This window comes from Populus alba, chromosome 8 (assembly GCF_005239225.2).
Source record: "Populus alba chromosome 8, ASM523922v2, whole genome shotgun sequence".
In the NCBI taxonomy this organism is placed as follows: domain Eukaryota; kingdom Viridiplantae; phylum Streptophyta; class Magnoliopsida; order Malpighiales; family Salicaceae; genus Populus; species Populus alba.
The window spans coordinates 8,290,299-8,311,202 of record NC_133291.1 but is presented as its reverse complement, the minus strand read 5'-3'; the positions used below and the strand labels follow the sequence as shown (position 1 = coordinate 8,311,202).

General features: G+C 34.7%; 4 protein-coding genes across 4 annotated transcripts; all 4 read right to left on the bottom strand.

The window, feature by feature from the left end:
• Positions 1-905: 905 nt before the first annotated feature.
• LOC118039894 (receptor protein kinase-like protein ZAR1) lies at positions 906-3,743 on the bottom strand. The gene is made up of 2 exons (XM_035046720.2): positions 1,887-3,743; positions 906-1,740 (listed from the first exon to the last, which is right to left on the bottom strand). Exons 1-2 carry the CDS (start codon positions 3,385-3,387, stop codon positions 1,067-1,069), a joined length of 2,175 nt encoding a protein of 724 aa, XP_034902611.1. The 5' UTR covers positions 3,388-3,743; the 3' UTR covers positions 906-1,066.
• A 1,646-nt stretch (positions 3,744-5,389) lies between these two features.
• Positions 5,390-6,685, bottom strand: LOC118040039 (reticulon-like protein B14). The gene is made up of 5 exons (XM_035046905.1): positions 6,646-6,685; positions 6,370-6,550; positions 5,798-5,930; positions 5,622-5,691; positions 5,390-5,544 (listed from the first exon to the last, which is right to left on the bottom strand). Exons 1-5 carry the CDS (start codon positions 6,683-6,685, stop codon positions 5,390-5,392), a joined length of 579 nt encoding a protein of 192 aa, XP_034902796.1.
• A 2,646-nt stretch (positions 6,686-9,331) lies between these two features.
• On the bottom strand, positions 9,332-11,038 carry LOC118039895 (uncharacterized). Its single transcript, XM_035046721.2, has 3 exons — positions 10,874-11,038; positions 10,582-10,790; positions 9,332-9,975 (listed from the first exon to the last, which is right to left on the bottom strand). Exons 1-3 carry the CDS (start codon positions 10,964-10,966, stop codon positions 9,678-9,680), a joined length of 600 nt encoding a protein of 199 aa, XP_034902612.1. The 5' UTR covers positions 10,967-11,038; the 3' UTR covers positions 9,332-9,677.
• Positions 11,039-12,929: 1,891 nt separating this feature from the next.
• Positions 12,930-17,516, bottom strand: LOC118039896 (uncharacterized). The gene is made up of 6 exons (XM_035046722.2): positions 16,870-17,516; positions 16,553-16,764; positions 15,015-15,303; positions 14,816-14,901; positions 14,646-14,737; positions 12,930-13,726 (listed from the first exon to the last, which is right to left on the bottom strand). Exons 1-6 carry the CDS (start codon positions 17,134-17,136, stop codon positions 13,494-13,496), a joined length of 1,179 nt encoding a protein of 392 aa, XP_034902613.1. The 5' UTR covers positions 17,137-17,516; the 3' UTR covers positions 12,930-13,493.
• Positions 17,517-20,904: the final 3,388 nt, after the last annotated feature.

Here is a 20,904-nt window from a genome sequence, read left to right as displayed (position 1 = left end):
CTACAATGCATTAAAAATATCTGTATATGTAATTGTTTTTAATAAAAAATAAAAATATTTGAACCTGGACAACGTAACTAGGGCAGATGCACTTCCTCACTTTCTTTCCTTTTTTTTTTTTTTTTGAGAAGCACTTTATAATGGATGGAGATCCTATAAAATCTTGACTAAATAAGATAAATATTCTGGTATAGAACCACATGTAAGATTTATTTCAGAAAAAATTTTGGCAGTGTGATAACAGTTGCTTTTCAAATAGTTTTTCGTGTCGAAATACATGCCAATGATTTTTTTTTTTTTAAATTATTTTTGATATCAACACATTAAAACGATCTAAAAGGTACAAACCACATTCAATTTTAGTAAAAACAAAAAAATTCAAAATTTTACAAAATACAAATAAAAACACAGCTCCAACCACTACCAAACTCTGCTCTCTTGCTTACCCACCAAGGCCAAGAAATTGAAGCTCCGTGATCGGTAAAACCTGAATTAGGCAAGAAACCTAATAGACTAGCTTAGCTGGAGTGAACTGAGTGAAGACATTCCAACAAGAATCTATGTTAAAGTTAAAAAGAAAAAGTAAAAAAAGAAGAACAAATCTATGCCAATCAAATCCACAGTACAGCTAAGAACTTTTCTCAAGTAATTGGATACTCGACTCCCAATATTCGTGCCACGTGGTTTGGTATATATAATTGGAACTCAATTGTGTTTATATAAAAAAAATAAAATTATATTATCTTAATATATTTTTAAATAAAAATATTTTAAATAAACATCAGCTTCCACAATCGCAATGCCAACAATTACCAAACCCAGTAGCAAGCATGCTCTTGTGTCTTATAGCATACCTAATTTCACCTAGTTTCCACTTAATAATACCGAAGGACAGAATCCTAACATGAACAAAGACATGAAATTACACAGATGTGATCATCACTCTTCACACCGCCACAATGAATTTGATAGAGGTACATGTTTCCACGGAAAGAGGCCAAAAACAATCATCTTTGAAATCCTTCGAAACCACTAGAGTATTGGATTGACAATGCCGTTAGATTTCTTAAGCAGAGGATATAACCAATCTGTTAAAAACATCAGAGACATGCCTCATCGTAGGCCTCCTTTCAGGGTTGCTATGAACACAAGCCATTGCAATCTTCAAAACGGCAACAATCTCTTCTTCTTCCTTATCCACATCGGGAGCTAAGTACGGATCTAAGACATCTACAAGTGGTCTCTGCTCTTCAATGCAAAGCTGGATCCAGTGAACGAGATCCATCTCTGAGGTACCGACACAGACCACTGGCGACCTTCCTGTGATCATTTCTAGTAAGATAACTCCACAAGAGTAAACATCCCATTTTTGTGATGGTTTTAGAACTTTTAGTGCTTCAGGAGCCTGGTAATAAGATACCAGGTTTGTAGATGAAACTGTGGCAACTTCTGAGCTTGGCTCACCCTTCTGTTGCCTCTCTTGTGCTTTTTCCGAGGTAGATCGATTAGATTCCCGTGTTGGGGACTCTCCAGCAATAGTAGCAAGTCGCCCAAGTCCAAAATCAGAAATGTGTGGTTCCATGTTCTGTCCAAGAAGTACATTACTTGGCTTCAGATCTCCATGAACATACTTTTTAGTGCTGAATTCATGAAGATAAACCAAGCCTCTCGCAATTCCCTTTATGATTTTCAACCGAACAGACCATGATAATGGGGTAAATGACACCATTCCAGGCTTCCCTATTGACATTTAGAGAACCAAAACTTTCAAATAATGAAAATATAAAACGAACAAAAAAATACTACTTGAGGAAACAAAATAAAAATCAAGGGAAATGCGGCAAAAGAAAATTTAATCTGGTGGCAAGATGGTTTTTGAAACTTACCATGAAGTGCAGTGGCAAGACTTCCATTCGGTATGTAATCATAGATAAGCAAGTTCTCATCAACAGACCAGTAATATGCTCTGAGAGTCACAATATTAGGATGCCTTAGCTTGCCAATTGCTTCCACTTCCGTTTGGAATTCCTTAAATCGTTGAGAGCCTCCCTCGCCCAATCTTCTCACAGCTAAAGTATACCCATCTTCAAGCACAACTTTGTAAGCAATCCCAATTCCACCCTTCCCTAAAACAAAAGCAGACGCTTTAAGCAGCTCATCCAAATCAAAAGCCACCTGCGCATCCAGTGGCACAAGGTCATACTGCTCCACGTTCTCAGATAGAGTCTCGGACTCATCCTTTCTAAAACGCAAGCACCCTTTCCTTCTCTCCCCTCCCTTCTCAGAACCGTTATCATTTTCATCCTTATCCTTACTGCATGGACAAGCCCTAGAATAACAATACGAAAACAACAATCCAACGAGGCAAATCCCAATGACATCACTCACAATTATCGCAACAACTGCACTCATACTCAGTCCTCTTCCTTTCTCATTCTTTCTGCCATTGTTATCTGAATCTTGAGGGGGGGAGTTATTAGGCAAAAAAGGGATTGCTGAAGGTGCACTTGCACCGGCGGTATCTGAAGGACATGGATTTTTCAATGGAGGGCCACAGAGACCAGGATTTCCAATAAATGCTGTAGGACCTCTGTTCATTAGAGCACCATTTTGAGGTATTGGACCGCTCAAATTGTTATAAGTTAGATCAATATAAACCTTCTCAGGAAGGTTTCCAAGGCTAGCTGGGATTGAACCAGTAAAGAGATTGTGTGACAAGTCAGCTGTCCCTTGTAAGCTAGACAGATTTCCCATATCACTAGGAATTGAACCATTGAATTTATTGAACGAAAGATCAAGTTTTTCAAGGGAAACCAAACTAGTACCAAACCCAACTGGCAAAGAACCAGTGAAATTGTTTTGGCTAAGATCAAGGACCCTATGTCTCCTGCATTGAACAATTGATGTGGGTATTGACCCATTGAAGAAATTCTGGGATAAATCCAAGGTTTGGAGGTACTTGAGCTTGCCAATCTGATTTGGCAAAGACCCAGAAAAGGAATTCCCATAAAGGACCAAACTTTGTAGTCCTTGAGCTTGAAAGAGCTCAGCAGGCAAAGGGCCGAAGAACCTATTATTCCTCAAATTTATATGTCTAAGGTCAGAGAGTGACCCAAGAGCAGAAGGAAGAAACCCATAAAGTTTCTTCTTTGGAATACTGAGAGACATGACTTTAAGGTCGTTGCATGTAACCCCATTCCATGAACAAGGGTTGTCATCAGAGGAGTTCCAGTTACTCAAAGACCCTTCTGGGTCTTCGTTAATAGACTGCTTAAACGACAAAAGTGCATACCCTTCACTATTCAAAGAAGTCACTAGACTGTAAGAGTTCAAGAGAACAAGAACCAGCAAACTCAAAGTGAACATGTCTACAGAAAAAGTGACCATTGGAGAGTGCAAAATGCAAAAGTGGGGCTTTAAAGAGCTTACCTTTCAGTACGCAAAAAGCCAAATGAGAAAGAAGAAAGCTTGACAGGAGCAATGAAGTCTCTCTCTCGCTGTGGCATGTGTGTGTGGAGGAGAGAGAATGGAATGGAGTGCGAATGTGGAAGGCAAAACTCAAGAGAGCGTGGAAGAATGGTAAAGGTTTTCTTTAGTACCAGGGACTGCACCTTGGGAAGATAGATAATTTTAGTGAGAAATGAAAAACAAATGGGGAAAAAGTAAAAGTGGTTGAGAGTACCCAGATTACATAGAAAATTAACCTAATTATCTAATCTATGGGGCAGTCCAGTTATCTTTCTTCAATCTTGGAAAGCGACTTCATATAATTAATATCACGAGCATGCTCTTTTTTGCTTTATGGGCAGCTCCCTCCATATTTTTCTCATCTTAATTTTTGTAATGATGAGTGGCACTGATTATAGGATATGAAGTACCAAGAAAATAATGATAAATTATATCATATCAGGAGATATTGCAAAGCCTGATGGATATTTTTTCCTTAAGCCTAATATATTTTCAGATATTACATTTTTAAGATGATCGACAAATTTATAATTTTTGAGAGATTTTAATTATGATTTTAGACATTCTTTAATTTCTTGAAAACATTTTGTTTAAATCTTAATTCTTACGGACACAATAACAAACCTGTTGTCTGTAGTGTTTGACAGCATAATTCATAGTGTCTATAGTGTTTGACAGCATAATTCATAGCTGTCTATAGTGGATAAAATCTGAATTCACATCTTCAATAGTCCAACATTTAAATCCTGAACCAAGCTAGACCAGGAGATGGTAATGAGAGGGGCCACCATCGTTTTTCAAATATAAAATTACGAACATCTAATTAAAATTAGAGAATATTGATTCAAGAACATTAACTTAATTTCACAAACGGTTGGGAAACTAGACAATCAGGAAAACAATTGTAATATATTAACATTTGGGTTTTCACCAACCTTCGTCTTGAAAATCTAAGATATAATATCAGTCTTGTCTTCATGCTTGTAATTTCTCTTTTTGCAGAGCTCTCTCGTGATTTCAAGCTATTTCAAATTGCATGTGGACGTTGTAAAAAGATAGGGTTTCCCAAGCTTCTGCAAACAATTAACCATTGCGTCTTGATAGTAATTTATCATATATCTGACACTACTTGTAAGAAAAGATGAAACAATAACCTTAATTTCCAGCATCAGAGCCCTCGGTATCACCCCTCGAAATACTCTTGTTTTCTTAGATTATTTCGATTTGCTTTGATCGTGTAATCGAGTCTATCTCTCTCAACATTCACATATGCACCAACTAAAAGAAAATGAAAGTTGTAGATTATAAACTATAAAAATAAGTTTTATTTTTAAAGAGCCACTGTATATATGAAAATAGCGAAGCGTATATGAAAGAATTAATTATTAAATTTCAAGAGTCCCATCTCGTTGCACCCCTGGTCTTCGGCATGCTCCGTGTCTTGGTATTGAAAAGCAAGTTATTCTCTACGGACGTAGGAAAAGAAAAACAGGATCCCTCTATTTGATTTTTGGGATCTACATTACTTATAGCAACTGTAGATAGAGTCTTACAGTGTTAATGTTCCTATTATTTTATTCTTTTTATTAGAAATTAAAAACTGCATATCAATTTGTCTGCTTTCAGGAGATTGATGAGCTTTATGGAGAGACAGAGACAGAGAAACTTAATCAGAGGCATGGAAGGACACGCTTGGCTGAAATGCATGTCATGTCTGAGACAGTGTCAGTCTGTACTCTATTTGATGAATCTTTATTAGTAGTAGTATTGCTATGATTACTATTATTATATTATGAATCTTTTCATCATATGTCAACTACAGGAGGTCATATCAAATTAAAACCATGCATGATAAGAAGTTTTGAGAGATTTTGTGCATTCCGTAGATATTTAGAGAGCTAGCAAATTCTGGGAAGCTTAGCTAGTCATCTTTTCCTCTTGGAATCTTGTCAACGAGTTTGGACCTGAAATCTTTCAATGAGTTGTTTATTTCTCTGTAGCTTTGCCCAAAAATCTCATGCACCTGCATCTTATTTTGCTCATAGAAAGTTGGTATTGTCGCACAGCAGGCAAAGACTACAAGGAATAAATGAAAACACAAATCCAATCAGGTTCGAACAAAAAAATCGATAAAGAAAACTCCATGGCCATACCGAGGTATGCAAAGGTCATGGTGCTGATTAGGGATCCAATAAATGACAAGATGTAAAGCCCAGCTAATGTCTGAAAATCAAGTGCATAATTAATTTGGAATTAAATCTATAATCCAAATAGATAATGTAGAGAATTAATGGAGATGGTCAGGAGATGGAGGCTTGTATTTGTATACCACAAAAAAGGCTTTTAAACCTTTCTGGCCCATTGATGTTTTGTAAAATATAAGTATAGTCCCGTTAACTTGATCAAAGAAGAATCTGAATGCTGATTCTGGCAACCTTATATCGTTAGAAGTAGGAGGATTCCTGTATTGATGAAGAAATCAGTACATGTAGAATTTCAGAAGTACAACATTGCTAGGAATAAAAGTGTATAATGCTCGCTCTATTTTGTAGTTAGTTTCCCCCATGTTATAGTTTTAGTCAATTTCCCTCGTATATAATTGAGAAGGTATATATGGACTTAAATCCGACCAATCAAAGATTGCTTCTGATCACTGTCGATTTTATGCATCTGAAAATGGTGGAAACTGAAATTTTACTACAGTCGTTATGATCAATGGGCATGGTTTGATTCGTATTTTGTCAATTATAATTAATATTTAGGGGAAATTGACCAAAAGTGAAACAAAAAGATTGACTTTCCACTACAACTATAGGAGGCAAGATAGGATTATATATCACAAAAATAAATGGTTCTTAAACAGGCGCTTTACATTAGAATATGCTAACAATAACTTGTTACCTTTTGATGAGTCCTGCACTCTTGGACCATGTGAAGAGGGTGATCATCAAAAGCATGAGAATGTGACAGAAGAAGGTTGCTAAAGAGTACCCTGTAAGTTCAAAGAGAACCCATAGAACAGTAACACCCCCTAGGATTCCTCCCGATAATGTCTTGTCCTTCCACGACAATATGTCAGCAACTACAAAGGGAACCAGATACACAGAAGCATTAGAGAAATGAATCTCAGACCACATGAACAAACTAAGGGGAAGATATGTACATGCATTATATTACCCTTTCCCCGTCCAAGGACGGCATGCATGTCACTTCTCATGATTGTGTTGGATGCTACTACCTTAATCTAATTCACCAAAAAGAAAAAATCCCGGCAATGCAGCCAATCAGGTGCGTCGATCAATTATCATTCTATAAAAAAGCCGTCGTTAATTCTATCAAATTTAAGCTTGGAATAGAAACAGTTGATGGGATTGAATGAAGTACCATGGCTTTAGCGTGGCCAGGAAAGTAATTGCCCTTCGCACATGAAAAGTTCAATAATTAATTTAATCAGTTCATCGATCCATGCACGCAGAAGATCTTCGACGTCCTCGGCAGTGATCGGACAAGTAGATTAAGAATTAATGTCGATGGAGATTTTAAAGTTTAATATCGCTTTTGATCGTGGAGGAAGAAATTATGGAGATTGAACTGTAAAGATGAGATCCATCAAATTAAATTTCTCCACGGATTATGCTAATTATTTAAGTTAATTTATTATTACTGCATCAAGTGAGAATTTAAACATAATGGAATTCACGTTCAATTAAGCCATTCGCTTTTGCATTCCAATATAAATACATAATTTCGATATAATTCGACCTTTTGGAGCATGCTAGGATGAAGATACTTGTGGATGACATGAAGTCATTCAAGTTCAATTTAGGTTTTCTTTCTTTTGTAGCAATTAATTACTCAATTAATTTTTTTTCTATTATTTGTTAATAGACGTCTCTCGCTCCTCTTTCATCTCCTTTCCTCTATACTTTCCCTCTCTGCAATACATTATCCTTTTGTTTACCAGTGATTATGTAATTCGACAAGTATAATCCATTCTCTAGTTGAACTCTTTTCTACTACTTGAAAAGCATCTTTTAAAATGAAGCCAATTCTCAACTTTACTTTTTGGACAAACACCGATTGAAAGCCCATATTGAGACTGGTTTTTAATTTTATCCCTGCAACTGGGTTTCTGCCATTGAGGATCTCTGTCAAAGTTGGTTTCCATGTGACGTGGTGTTCTAATAATTTTGAGGGGATTATATTCTCCGATTATGAGAAGGCAGTCCCAGGAATTATAATCCAGATCGTGTTTTGCGATAAAAAATAATGGAGGGGATGGTGTGAGTGGATGTAATTCAATTTTTTTGGATCAGTTATCAACTTTGATTTGTGATGAACTGGACGTTGTTGAGTTGTGATCTCTGTTTTCTTTCATTTTCAACAAGGGTTTCGGTTTTCAAATAGTTTAAGCTTCATTTTAAAGAACCTCGCATGTGTTTGATAATATGCTTAAATCATTTAGAAAGTGAAGACTGCGCTGTGGAAAGTAAGCCATTGCTCGATGATTTCAATTGGGCAGTTGTAAATGTCTTTTAAATTATAATTTATAGTGAATTTGTTGTTTTACTAAAGTATTTTTGAATTTTTTTTAATTAATTTTTTATATTTTTAATTAATTTTTTTATAGTTTTAAATTGTTATAATATATGTTAAAAATAAATTTTAAAATATAAAAAATATTTTTTAATACATTTTTTAAAAATAAAAAATAAAATGCAAGGCTTCCCCTTAAGGCGTGTATTTCTAGCGGCTGTCCACATTCCCCTTCCGAAAAACAATTGGAAAAGAAAGAGAGAGAGAAAGAAGCAACAACAACAAGGCTTCGCCTTTATAAAGAATGCTAGAAAATGAGGGTTACTTTTGTAGTCATATTAAAATCTTTGCCCTCGACCAATCAGAGTTGGTGCCATCCCTTGAGAGAATTGCATGTTGATTTATGTATTGAGGAATTCTTTCTAAAGATTTTTTTGTTAGAATTTTTTAAAACTTGTTGTTTAAGAAAACTAAGCCTATAAAAAATGTATTATTAATTAAATTTTTTATATATATATAAATATATGTTTATCTTAAGAACAAAAGTTGTTTGTGATTTTTTAATTTTCTAAAAAAATTGGAAAACATCAAGGGATGGCATTGTTTTATTTATTTATTTGCAATCTTATTTTCTTTTATTAATTTAAAGGAGAGTCAAACGAAACCCTGATTATTTATATAAATTAGTTAAGGTTAGTGAACGTTTTGTTAAGGAACTTTCTAGAATGGTCAATATTTGAAAAAATATTTTAGAAATTAATATAAAATTTTATTTCAATACCGATTGAAGAATAAATACATTATTGTGAAATCGAAGGTAACCGGGAGGCTCATACCATGTTTTTTTTTTTTTTCGTTGATTCAATTGACTCCTATAGAAAGTAAAAGCGGTATTCTCCTTTTTAACTTGAAAATGAAAGCTTAGAAACCATTTATTTTACATTAAATTGGTTTCCCTAGTTTGGTATTGCTCACTGGCAAGAAATCAAGGAGCTGGCTTATTTTAATCTCCCATGGTGGATGAGTTTCGCTGGCAAGAAAAGACAGTTTGATCCATTTGAAAACAAAGTCCAACTCTTATTTTTAAAATTTTTAATTTTTTTTTATATTTTTAAATTATTTTAATACACTGATTTTAAAAAATAAATAAAATTATTTTAATATATTTTTAAATAAAAAAATATTTATAATTACTCTATTCCCAATAATTTCTAGATTCATTAGAAGGCCCATTGGATAACAGAGCTGCACAACTTGGAGCGGCCTTCTGCCATCTCTCGCCATCCTTGAAGGAACCACACCAATGAAAACTTTTGACAAGCATAGCTTGTAAGAACTACTAGTTCTTTCTTCAAAACAATATTAACAAAGTAACAAGCATAACACTATTTTGTCGCCATGGCAGGAGATAGGCAGATGTGATATTAATACAACCATAATGCTAAGACATCGCATGGACTGCAAGTAGCCGGGATAACTATAATTCTTGGAGGCAGTGCCAAGAAGTGCACAACAAATATACACAGAGAAAACACTTACTATTTCACATCAGACATGATATAAGATCATACATGCGTGCTTGTAGCTCTCTAACACCATGTCAGTTTCCTCTATCCATCTTTCCCCGATGATAAGCCCCAAAAACTTTAGTCATTGACCTAATCAAAACATAATCAAGCCTTGTCAAATTCACCAGTTTGTTGCTGCTGGGGGTAACTTGCACTGGTCATCCCAACGCCTTCATTCTGGTGCTTCTCCCATCCACCAGTATCAGCTCTCGAGTGAGCCCAATAGTAAAGGATTGATCCTATCAGTGATAACAATGTAAGAGCAGCACCGGCAGCGAAGACACCTCTGCGGAGTGTGGCACATGAGAAGTCACCCTGAAGAAAGAATCCTCGGTATTTGGTATGATATGCATTCCTTGCTGATCCAGCTAATAAGCATGCCTCGGCTCCCAAGAAGCTTAACCTGAAGATTTCTTTGTTAAAATTCTTGATTTCTCGCCGATGATAAAGCGAAACGATTGGCAAATTCAGCCAAATAGGTATGTCGTTTCGGGGGAGATCAGTATCATTCATCCATGTACCCTTCAGGTGTGCTAAAGATAGCAGGCATTAAAATAAATTGGAAAAAATGTTGTTCAGGTTGGTTTTACCTAAACTCTGAAATGTCCTACCAGCAAGCACCAAGCTCTTTAACATTCAGGTAGAGAAATAAAGAGTATGCTGTTTCACAAGAAATAACAAATTTACCCACATCAATTTTTATGAAGATTCCTAAATACTAATCTTAATTCCAAAAACCTTAAAGATTAATATATTTCCTATTTTTGTTGCTTAGTTCACATGTTGCCGCTTGGAGACCCACAAGTTCAAACCACAGAAATCAAATATTCGAAGATTTTGGCTTCATTTGTCGGTGGAACAATAGACCCAATTAATCAACCATATATATATAAAGGACCGGTCTAGAACGTTCAAAATAATAATACTGAAAAAAATGATGATAAACAGAGAAATTAAAGACAGGGAATTTGAAGGGATGGGGACGGAGAAAATGGTAAATTTATTTTACCAGGAAAAGATGAAGAAGGTGATGGCACAAGTAGTGGAGGAGCTTCCGGTAACAAGGCCTTTTCCAAAGCAGAGACACCTAGTAACGCCATTAACAATCATTTGGCTAATAAGTAGCAGCCCAAACGCAGCTAATCCGTACACCGTAGACGCGTCCGTATCATACACACAGTAAGTCCTCTCATCGTACTGATCAGGCACCACCTTAGCCTTCTCACACAAAACACGCAAGATAAATTTAACAGAACAGATAAAAAAAACTCAAAAATCGAGAGAAAGAGAGAGATAGTTACGGTGCTGCGGCGGCTTTCAGCTCCGATGGCGAGGACGAAGGCGACGAGGTGAAGAGAGGTGATGATGGCAGAAATGGAGATTGAGACCGCCATTAGTGTTGTCCCTTTTCCTGCTAATCTCTCCGTGTGTGTCTCTCTCACTCTGTTATAGTGAAATGCACACTGTTTTTTCTCTACCTTGTAAAATCATATCTCGCTTGATTTTTTTGTGCAATTTCATTCTTACCCCTAAATATTCCTCCATGTTTCATTTCTGTTTCTGTAGTTTAAATATCTCCTGATGTTACCCTTTTGATCTGCAAATCATTCCTACAATTACCGTTAACAAACAAACAGCCTACTTTTTAATTTAATCTTTGATTTTTAATGAATTTTTTAAGTGTTTTTGTGAGATATCGTGACATATGTCTAAGATCAATTGGGACTAATTTGTTTGTTTCTTTTTGAGGCTCTCTACAGGTGTTGGCCTTCTACAGAAAAAATAATAATCTGGAATTGAGAGGGAAAATGAGACGAAAATGAAATAAAAAATGGAAAAAAAGGCTGCTTTCTGTTCAATAGTACATGGTGAAAAGGAAACTCTTAATAATGGTAAATAATAAGCTACTGGATAGAAGTGGAGTGCACTTAAATTTATAAAGGGCAAAAGTGTATGGTTTACGTTTTGTTTCTCTGCTTTTAATGGTAGTAAATATATGATGGCATAAATGTGTTGCCTTTTTTTTACGACTTTTCTGGCTTGGGGGGCCTGCTATGCTTTTTTGGATATAAACCGATATTTTTTAGTTTAATTAAAAGGTAAATTATGATTATAATTAATGGGAGGTTTCTGATCTGGTGTGGTCAAGAACACGGGTTAGAGGTGGAAATAGCCTAAAGATAAGGTAATTGAGGGTTTTAATTGAAATTCTGGGTATTTCGGTGTGAGGGTATGTAAGAATGTTTGGATCGGAATGGGACCTTTTACTGGCTTCTGTTGACTAGCGTGCCTCGTCAATAGCTGGAGCGCTGTTGGCTTGTTGGGACGCCTATTTCCCGGTTAACTTACCGGATATACCGATATAGCACGTCACTTTCTTTTTAACAGAAGAATTCTTGTTTTCACCTGTAAAACTATCCGGTATAACTTTAGATACTCTATAAAATATAAACCATATTCATTTAATATATATTTTTAGATCCAAGCAGTTTAAATATATCATGTTAGTCTAATTTTTATTTTTTTTAATATTATAAATATCCATAGATTATACATATTAATTTTTTTATTCTTTAACAATCCTTAAAAAAATATTAGATTCCATTTGTTAAAACTAGATAAAACCTCTAATATCTTATCAAAGTTGTCACAATTTCTATTTAAAAATAAAACAAGACAAAAATCATCATAAAACATCTTATCAAAGATGAAAAGAGACCATGAAATGTTTTTAAATTTGTGATTTACCTAAGAAAATAAACTTCAATCTCGATTCTTAAAATTTTCATTCATTTTGTTATAGTCTTTTGGTTATAAAAAAAGAAACCTTGAATTACAAAATGCGAGTTGTCACTCCCCTGGTCAAACTTTAAAACAAACTTCAAGTTTATTGTTTGCAAAAGCATGGGCTATACATGTAAAGTATAAAATAGTGATAAATAAGGAAGTACCTGAAGTTTCAAGTAGAGAATTGAAGGGAAACAGATCAATAGAACATGAGAAAACTGCGAGTGTGGAAGTTATGAAGAAAAAAAGTAAAGAGAGGAAAGGAAAAATATTAATTATTTCAAGGACTAGATTATTTAAATTAAGTTAATTATGCAGGTGAGGTTGAGCAAATTTCAAAAACTCATGCCTGACCCATGATTTTCTTTATTAGATTTATTTTTATTCATCATCTTTTATAATATTCATGTTATTCAATTTTAATGGGTTAAATTAAGTCAAATAATACAAATATTATATATTAATCAGTTTCTATAACGTCACTACTTTTTGATTAGCTACCAAACTGATGTTGGAAAAAAAAATATCAGGGACCACCGTTTCACCTAATCATAATGTACAGATAACAAAACCATTTCAGCACATCACTCCTCATGGACATCACAACAGTAAAGTGTTAGATTACATATGTGAGGTAGGCTCACACTTGAAAACACAACCTGACAACATCCCCTTCCAGATGTTGAATAAAACACTACATCCTAAACACTGGATAATCAGGCCAAAAAAAAGTGCCTGGTTTATCATGACATACCTCATTATATAAAACATTGAAAACAAGCAAGACGTAACTTGGTTACACTGACAGCAAAGCCAGACCACCTCTTTACCCTGGTTTTTCTCATCAGACCTTCAGCAGCATATCCTAACTCTATTTTTTTTTCTTTCTATCCAAGCCTTATTGCAATTGCACCCCTTCCATTCTAAAGCATTCTCAGCATTTTTTTTCACCCCCCCCCCTCTCATAAATTATTAAAGATAACAGGAAACCTACTAGAATATGACACCCAAATCCACTTAACATGATGGTCTCCATAAATTAACTCACATATCAGGTGTGTGCATGTACCTATGTAAAACTGGGCTTCACTTGTATAATAGCTGGAGTAGTGTGGTAGAAGTCATATCTCTGTATCAACTGCGGCAGAAAAATAGGAAATCTGGATGGTTGACCTGACGCAATCTCAACCATTTATCAGCAGCCTGAAATAGTGAGTTTGACAACAGATGGTCACATTCACCATTGGATGTCCACAAGGACCCCTTGAACTTGTAGGATGCGAGACCAAAAACAGGCAAGGACATCTCTGACACACCATCCACTTCATTGGAATACGTCATTACAGGGGCCTGCACACTTCGCCCACCTGCCAAGGAAGTTGGCATGATGAGTCTCATTAAAGTTGAAGAAAAACTTTATTTGATAGAAACATGTTAAGCATTTAGATTTGTCATGCTGAAAAGTATTCAGGTCCAAAATAGTTACAATGAGAAACAGGGTTGCTACAACGACAGTATCAACAAATGCTGGTGCCTATAAAACCAATGGATTTGACTTTCATAATACCATCACACTATTTCATTCAAATCCACTGGTCTTACAAGCATCATCAGCATTGTCCCGATTGCAGGTATTCTAGGCTTCCATTGAGAAATTAAATAAAAAAAAAAAGTCCAGTCTATAAAGGATTAGGGTAACAATGCCTATGCTAAAAAGGGTGTGTTGCAGGCAGCAGAATAAAATTATAATTTGGAAAGAAGCGGTGCATACTTACTGAAAGTTAAATTAAAAAAAGAACAAAAATGCATGCTTTTAATTCATTAATTTATGTACTCCTTCATCCACAGTTATGGTCCTCCTTTCCTTTTTTGTCTCAAAATTTATGCCCGTCTCAAATAGTTTAAGAAATGTTATTGTTCAATTTCATATAATATCCTGTATTCTTACGTTAACCACATGGTAATCTTAATTTTTTAATACCAAAAACCAATCCAAGGGTAAAGCCAAGCTCTATTATACATCAAATGGCAATCAAAGCATTAAATGCAAGATCCTAAAAGATGGTTTTTCATATGGAAGCGCTTTTAGAGGAAGGGTTGGTAAGTTTGCAATATAGTTAAAACAGTTCTAATTTAGGAACATCTCTAAGAGTAAGAGGTCCACACATAAGATCTAAACTTAAAATATCAACAAGCAGAATAAAAAACTAAAGACACCAAAAAATAATACAATTACAAATACACAGTGCAACATGAAGAAATCAGCAGCCAAATATATTTCATTACCTCCCAATGAGGTATAGAGAGAATGGAATGTCAGGAAGCAAGCATCCAGATCTTTTAAGGTTGGTCCTGTTGGTATTCTGTAAATTGGGTACCTATAAAAGTCCACAAGGAACTATAAGCCATGTGTGATGATAATATTCGAATCAAATGCAACACTAAATGTTGAATACCAGGCCACAGAAATCCAACTTGATGGTAATAAATCACAACTTCTTCGAGTCTTCAGCTCAGGGAAACGGAAGGCAATATCTGATATCTGAGAGGGGGGAAAAGAGTTCAGGATAAGGTAAAAAGAGAGAACCTAAACAGGGAACCACACTCATAAAAATATGCATGGATTTCTATATCTGAAAATGGACACTGGATAACCTTATCAGCTAATGGTTCCCGGCTGTAGGGAGGGTCTTGTTCGAGATACTCAAATAGCAAGCTACCTTGAGAATTCACATATTCACCCTCATCACTGAAGAAATCCTCTTGATGGGCACCACGTTGATCTCTCAATGATAATCCATCCATTCTAGGAGGCAAGTCGTTAGTTGCATGAGAATGATTCCATCGTTCCCTTGAGCATTTCAGTCCTCTTTCATGCTCATAATCACTGCTTCCATCACTACTTGAATCTCTAAAATCACTGTCACTATCCTCACCCAATTGTCTGCAACGAGAACAAACTTCAGCTCTACTATACAATCAGCCAATCCAAAAAAAAAAAAACGAACATGTAAAAAAATGTAGGAGAACAAGATAATATAAGCTGTAATATGTTCAGTAAAATAGATTGTGTCTGCATTGGCCTGTGAGCCATTTCTAAAGCTAGGTAAGCAAATGAGACAAGTTGAGTACTAGCTATTTTTGCCTAGTGACAATAACACTAGGACACAAACATGATACTGATTCTGAAACAGCACACGTGTAGCCCAGTTATTGAAAGATGAGGCATAAAACAATTTTGAAATTTATAATCAGGAATTAGGTTGTAGGGGATACCAGAATATGACTTTAGATTAGAGTTAATTCATAATAAGTTGAAATCATATCATTTGATAAAAAACATTAATGGCAATATCACGATAAGTTGAAATCAGAGCTGTATTGGCTTGGGTCTGGGTTCAGTTTTGCTAAGAGTGACTATATTTAAAAGGACTCACACACGAAATAACTTTGTTGTTAAAATGCAATGCAACATTTTCTGACACCCATTCCATAACCCACAATTTTGATAGCCTCAAAAAACAAGGTAATAGCCAGTAACAAATGCCCAACAGCATGAGATCTTATTCCAACACATCAAAACCCAAGAGAAGGCCCAATGCAAACTTCCTGTCTAACAGAATATTGGTGGTACAAATTTAAATGTATAAAAATCATCTTTGAAGACTTAAGACTCATTTTGTCATTTAGCAGGAGCATATGACCTCGACACCAACCACACAAAAAAAAAAATAAGTGACGCAACAAAATTAACAAATGTAACTCCATATACCTTTTTAAGAGATGCTTGATGAAATTCTTTGACATTTAGTGCAAAAAAAAAACCACATATCATAATTGCCTTTTAGCAATCAAGCTTTTGATCAAATCTGACGAGAAGCTGGCTCAAAAATACACTAAAACCAGATTATTCTTTTTTTATTTTCAATCGGTAAACTACACACTAGGATTAACAGTATACGAGTAAATACAAGTTCAAAGGTAAAGATTAAACATACACCACGCTTATATTAACTATACAAGCCTATGGAAAAAACTAATCGGCAGTATGAATCATGGCATTTGCAGATGCAAACCAGAAATAATGAATGCATGTTTTGTACAAGAAGGACAGAACCCAAACAACCAACTATAAAGAGGCAAAAGATTCCAGAACAGAAACAAAATCATAACCAACAGTATTTTTATTTTACCTTGGCTTGGGAGGCATTTTCGTAGAATCAGCATATATTTGGATACCAGAAAGATAAGGAACATAATATTGGACAACACAGTCGCTATCGTTCAAAATTAAAGGCACTCCTGCACCATAAGCACTCCATTCTTTAAAAGATTCCCATAAATCACCCAGCACAAAATACGGCTCAAATTCCACATCATACGTCCTCCATCCCCGCATTGTCGACTGCCAACAAATTCATTTCAAAATCTTAATTTAATAAATAAATAATTAATTATATCCAGATAATTATTATTTTAAAAATAAATAAATATTCAAATATAACCAAACCATAGAGAGATGCTGAGCAGGAACAGAAGGTGTGATCGACTCCAAAAACCGATCCAAATTACTCTCAGACGCCGGAACAGAAACCTTTTCCGGTTTCGTCAAATCCTCGAAGCCACCGATCAAGTTCTCAACTGGTTTATCATCGGTAACATCGCTTTGTGCTCTACGAAGCTGATCGGTCGGGTGAGCCCTGCGCGCTTTCACATCATTATTAAACCGATCCTCACCTCCTCGCCTCCGCATTGACTGCAATCCCGTCCCCAACATTTCTACCTAGTAGCAAACAACTCCTCCCAAAATCTAATTACTAACCTCTCTTATGTACGGAATAATCCTGTGAAGGACTGGATTGAAATGAGTTGAGAGTATGCAGGTATTGAGCGATTTTTGTGAGTTGATGCAAAATTATATCAGTGAGAAAGGAAAGAGAGGGGGAGAGTGTGTGTGGTAATGTTAAAACCCTAAAAATGGAGACTGCGAGTGTTTGATGATGGATCTGAAGGAGGTGGAAGGGGTAGAACGGTAATGTGAGTCGTGGGGAAAAAATGAAACGAAATAGAGAAGAGGAAAAGGTGAGGTGTAGTAGAACCTGAAAGGGAAAAGGTGAGAACCTGCTACTATGTTTAAGTTATTTTATACTTCTTTTTAAAAAGAAATAATAATTTGAGGGGATCCATGTTTGACAAGATGGAACACTTTTATAGGTAAGAGGACAGATCTGTCCCTATCTAATGTTCTCTGACTGTGAGTAAAATTAATGGGTGAATCTTATTAGGTTTTTAGGCAAGAAATTGGAGAGATTTAGTATAATTAGAAAGTTATTAACTAGATTAATTTTCCAAAGAAATTCAGGAAGATAATAAGGAGAGAAAATCACCATTAAAAAACAAATCACTCAATTTCTATATTAAAAATAAATTTATTTTATATCTTTTTTTTTTTTAATTGTTTTTCTATATTAATTAATTGTAAACTGGACTAAACGGGGTTGTACGAAGGAGGTGTTAACACGTGTAAATTGGAGATTGCAGGGCACGTGTATGGTGGGTTTCGGAGAGAAAAGGGAATGCTGTCCTTTTCTTGTCTCGAATGTCTCGAGAAAATTAATATGTTTTTTTAATTTCCTTTCGTCCAACCAAATCATTCAAAACTTTTATAAAAAATTTGGTATTACTATTTCCATTGCCAACCAGTCACTTAAATGCATACAAGTTATCAGCGATAATAAATTAAAAAAAGTGAAAATATTATTGCATTGTTATTGTTTTTGCTTTTGGAGTTTCGTTTTAAAAATATGTTTGGACAAGTGGAAATGGTTTTAGTTAGTTTTACTGTTTTTTTTGTTAGTATTCTTAATAAAAAAAAAATGTTGAGGATAGATTGCAAGACAACTTGTCATCCATCATATTAAAATAAAAAAAAACTATTTGGTCCATTTTATCAAGAAAGCTAAGCTCGAGGGCTAGCAGATTTATGAGAGTCTTTGCTTTTTTAGTTTGGACCAAGCGTATGGGCATGGTAACTGTACTGTTTGTATGGGCATGGTAACTGCACCGTTTAAAAAACTTGGGTTGTTTTAGTGTTTTAGAAGTATTTTAAAAAATAATTTTTTAATTTTTAATTTTAAATTAATATTTTTATATCATTTTGATATACTGATATCAAAAATAATTTTAAAAAAATAAAAAATATATATTATTTTAATAATTTTTTAATAAAAAATACTTTAAAAAACAACTACAACCATACTTTTAAGCAACAGATTATAAATGTCCCTTTAATGTTTTTCTTTAATTATTTTTTTTTATTTTAAAACAAAATGTATTGCAAATAAACTTATTAAATTAATATTTAAAAATTATTTAATTGTAGTATTGTTTTCAAAAAAGATTATAATAATGATATCAACAATCATTTTTGTGAATAAGTGTATACGATTCTAGTGTGCTATATTTAGTAAAACAATTGTTAGATAAAATATTTATTTTATTATTTTTTAATGTAAATTTATTTATATAATTTGTCCATATTAATTAATTTACTTTTTTCTACAATCATGTTCAAATTATTGAATTATATTTTTTTTATTAAAACTTATAATATTGTTATAAATTCTTAGCTAACAAGCAATATTTTTTATAAAAAAAATATTTTTTTCATCAAGATAAAAAAATGTGACAAGGTTTTGATTGAATTTTTTTATTTTTAATTTAAATTATTAAAAATATATATATATATATATATTTAAAAAAAAAAAATTCTCTGGTTTATCCTCTCATCTCCACAGAATCATGATACCGAATGGCGCCATTTCTCCCAACCAGGCTGTAGTCTTTGTCCAGAACTAGTTAAAAAAAGCATCGGGGACTACGAGTCCGCTCTGTGAAGTACAGAACCGGGGGAGATTTCTTGATCATAAGTACACGCACGCGCACATAATATACACATGCATATATGCATCTAGATTCTTAAAGCTCACAGCTCGAGATTGAAAACTTCAATTACAGCAAACCTAGTTTCCGTAACGAGGAGTCACAGCATGATATCTGACCATTGATTCTGAACGCTTGTTTTTTTATACATACGGCGGCCTACTCTGGGAGACAGCTAGTCACGTGCTTGCTTTGCAAATTAATTAATGCATACCAAACAAGGCCGTTACCAAGTGATGAAACATCCGGAGTACTATGATAATGTTTTAGGTCAAGAGGCCGAATTTCCTTCAATTTCCTTTGCATCTCCGGTTCTTTTAGCTCTGCTTCTTTATTGCATCCATGATATGGGGGCAACATGACTTTTTCAATTTCGAAGTACTATTGCCTGTTGGGCATAGTTTTTAAAATTGAACCGGTGATCGACCCGGTATAATAATTGGATCACAAGTTAGATGAGTTGATCCAAGTTAACCCGAGTTGACCCAAAAAAAAAATCCAATGCCGCTAGTTTAATGGCTGAGCTATCTTCTGAACAATGCTCCTATTAGCATTCTCTTAAATAATTATTAAGAGAATCAGGCGTTACTAAAAATGATTATTGAAGTTTATTTATTACCTCTTCATAGACATGATAAGTTGTTCTGTCACTGCTATCCTCAGCATAAGCTTTCCTTGATGACCTTGGTGAGCTGTGGTCATTTGGGAGAAATAGTAATCAAGAGTCTTCTGCAAGAAGCATCTAAACATGAAGAGGAATAAGCTGCGTTCTTGGCTGCCATAATTGGAGGAATAGGAGGTTGAATCAGAAGAGGACAAGGAAGATGACATCGAATAGGCTTTGGAACTGATGACGTTCCTTCTTACAGGGCACGAGATGGGATCACGCTTTCCTTGTTGGAAGCTCTCTCTGTCGTAATAAAAGGCGCTACTGCTAGGCTCTTAGATGGGCTTGTTCAGCTATTTGCTCTTCTTCCCGACTGAAATGGCTTGAAGATTTCCTTAATTAGGTTTTCTCAATTCTTATTTCTATCTTTTCAATTCTTCATCATTAATCGTTTTGGCTTTTTAACTATAAAAGCCAAAACGACGTCCTGTCATGTGTGTGTATGAGATCGAGTCTCAGCTGGGTCTACTCGGGTTCCGAGTCGACCCACCGTGTCGACCGGGTTCCCACATGTCAAATCCTTGGTTGGTCTTTACATAAACCCGACCTGGCCCTAAGCCTGGGTCGGCCGGGTCATCCTGTCGGGTCGGGCCGGGTCTTAAAACTATGCTGTTGGGACCAGATTTTTTATTGGTATTTTTATAAAATGTTGTAATGATTATTTTTTAAAATATTTTTTATTTAAAAATATATTAAAATAATATTTTATTATTTTTTGTAATATCATGTATTAAAACAATTTAATAATATAAAAAAATTAAATAAAAAAGTTCAATTATTTTTTAAAAGATTTTAGAAACACAAGTAAACCCATCTACAAGACCTATCTTTAATAAGATATCCTTTTTTATATCCGTGGGAATGGAACTGACCTCTGTGGTCATCCTAGCTTTGGTATTCTTGATGAAGAAGGTATGCCCATCCAGACACGGAGAT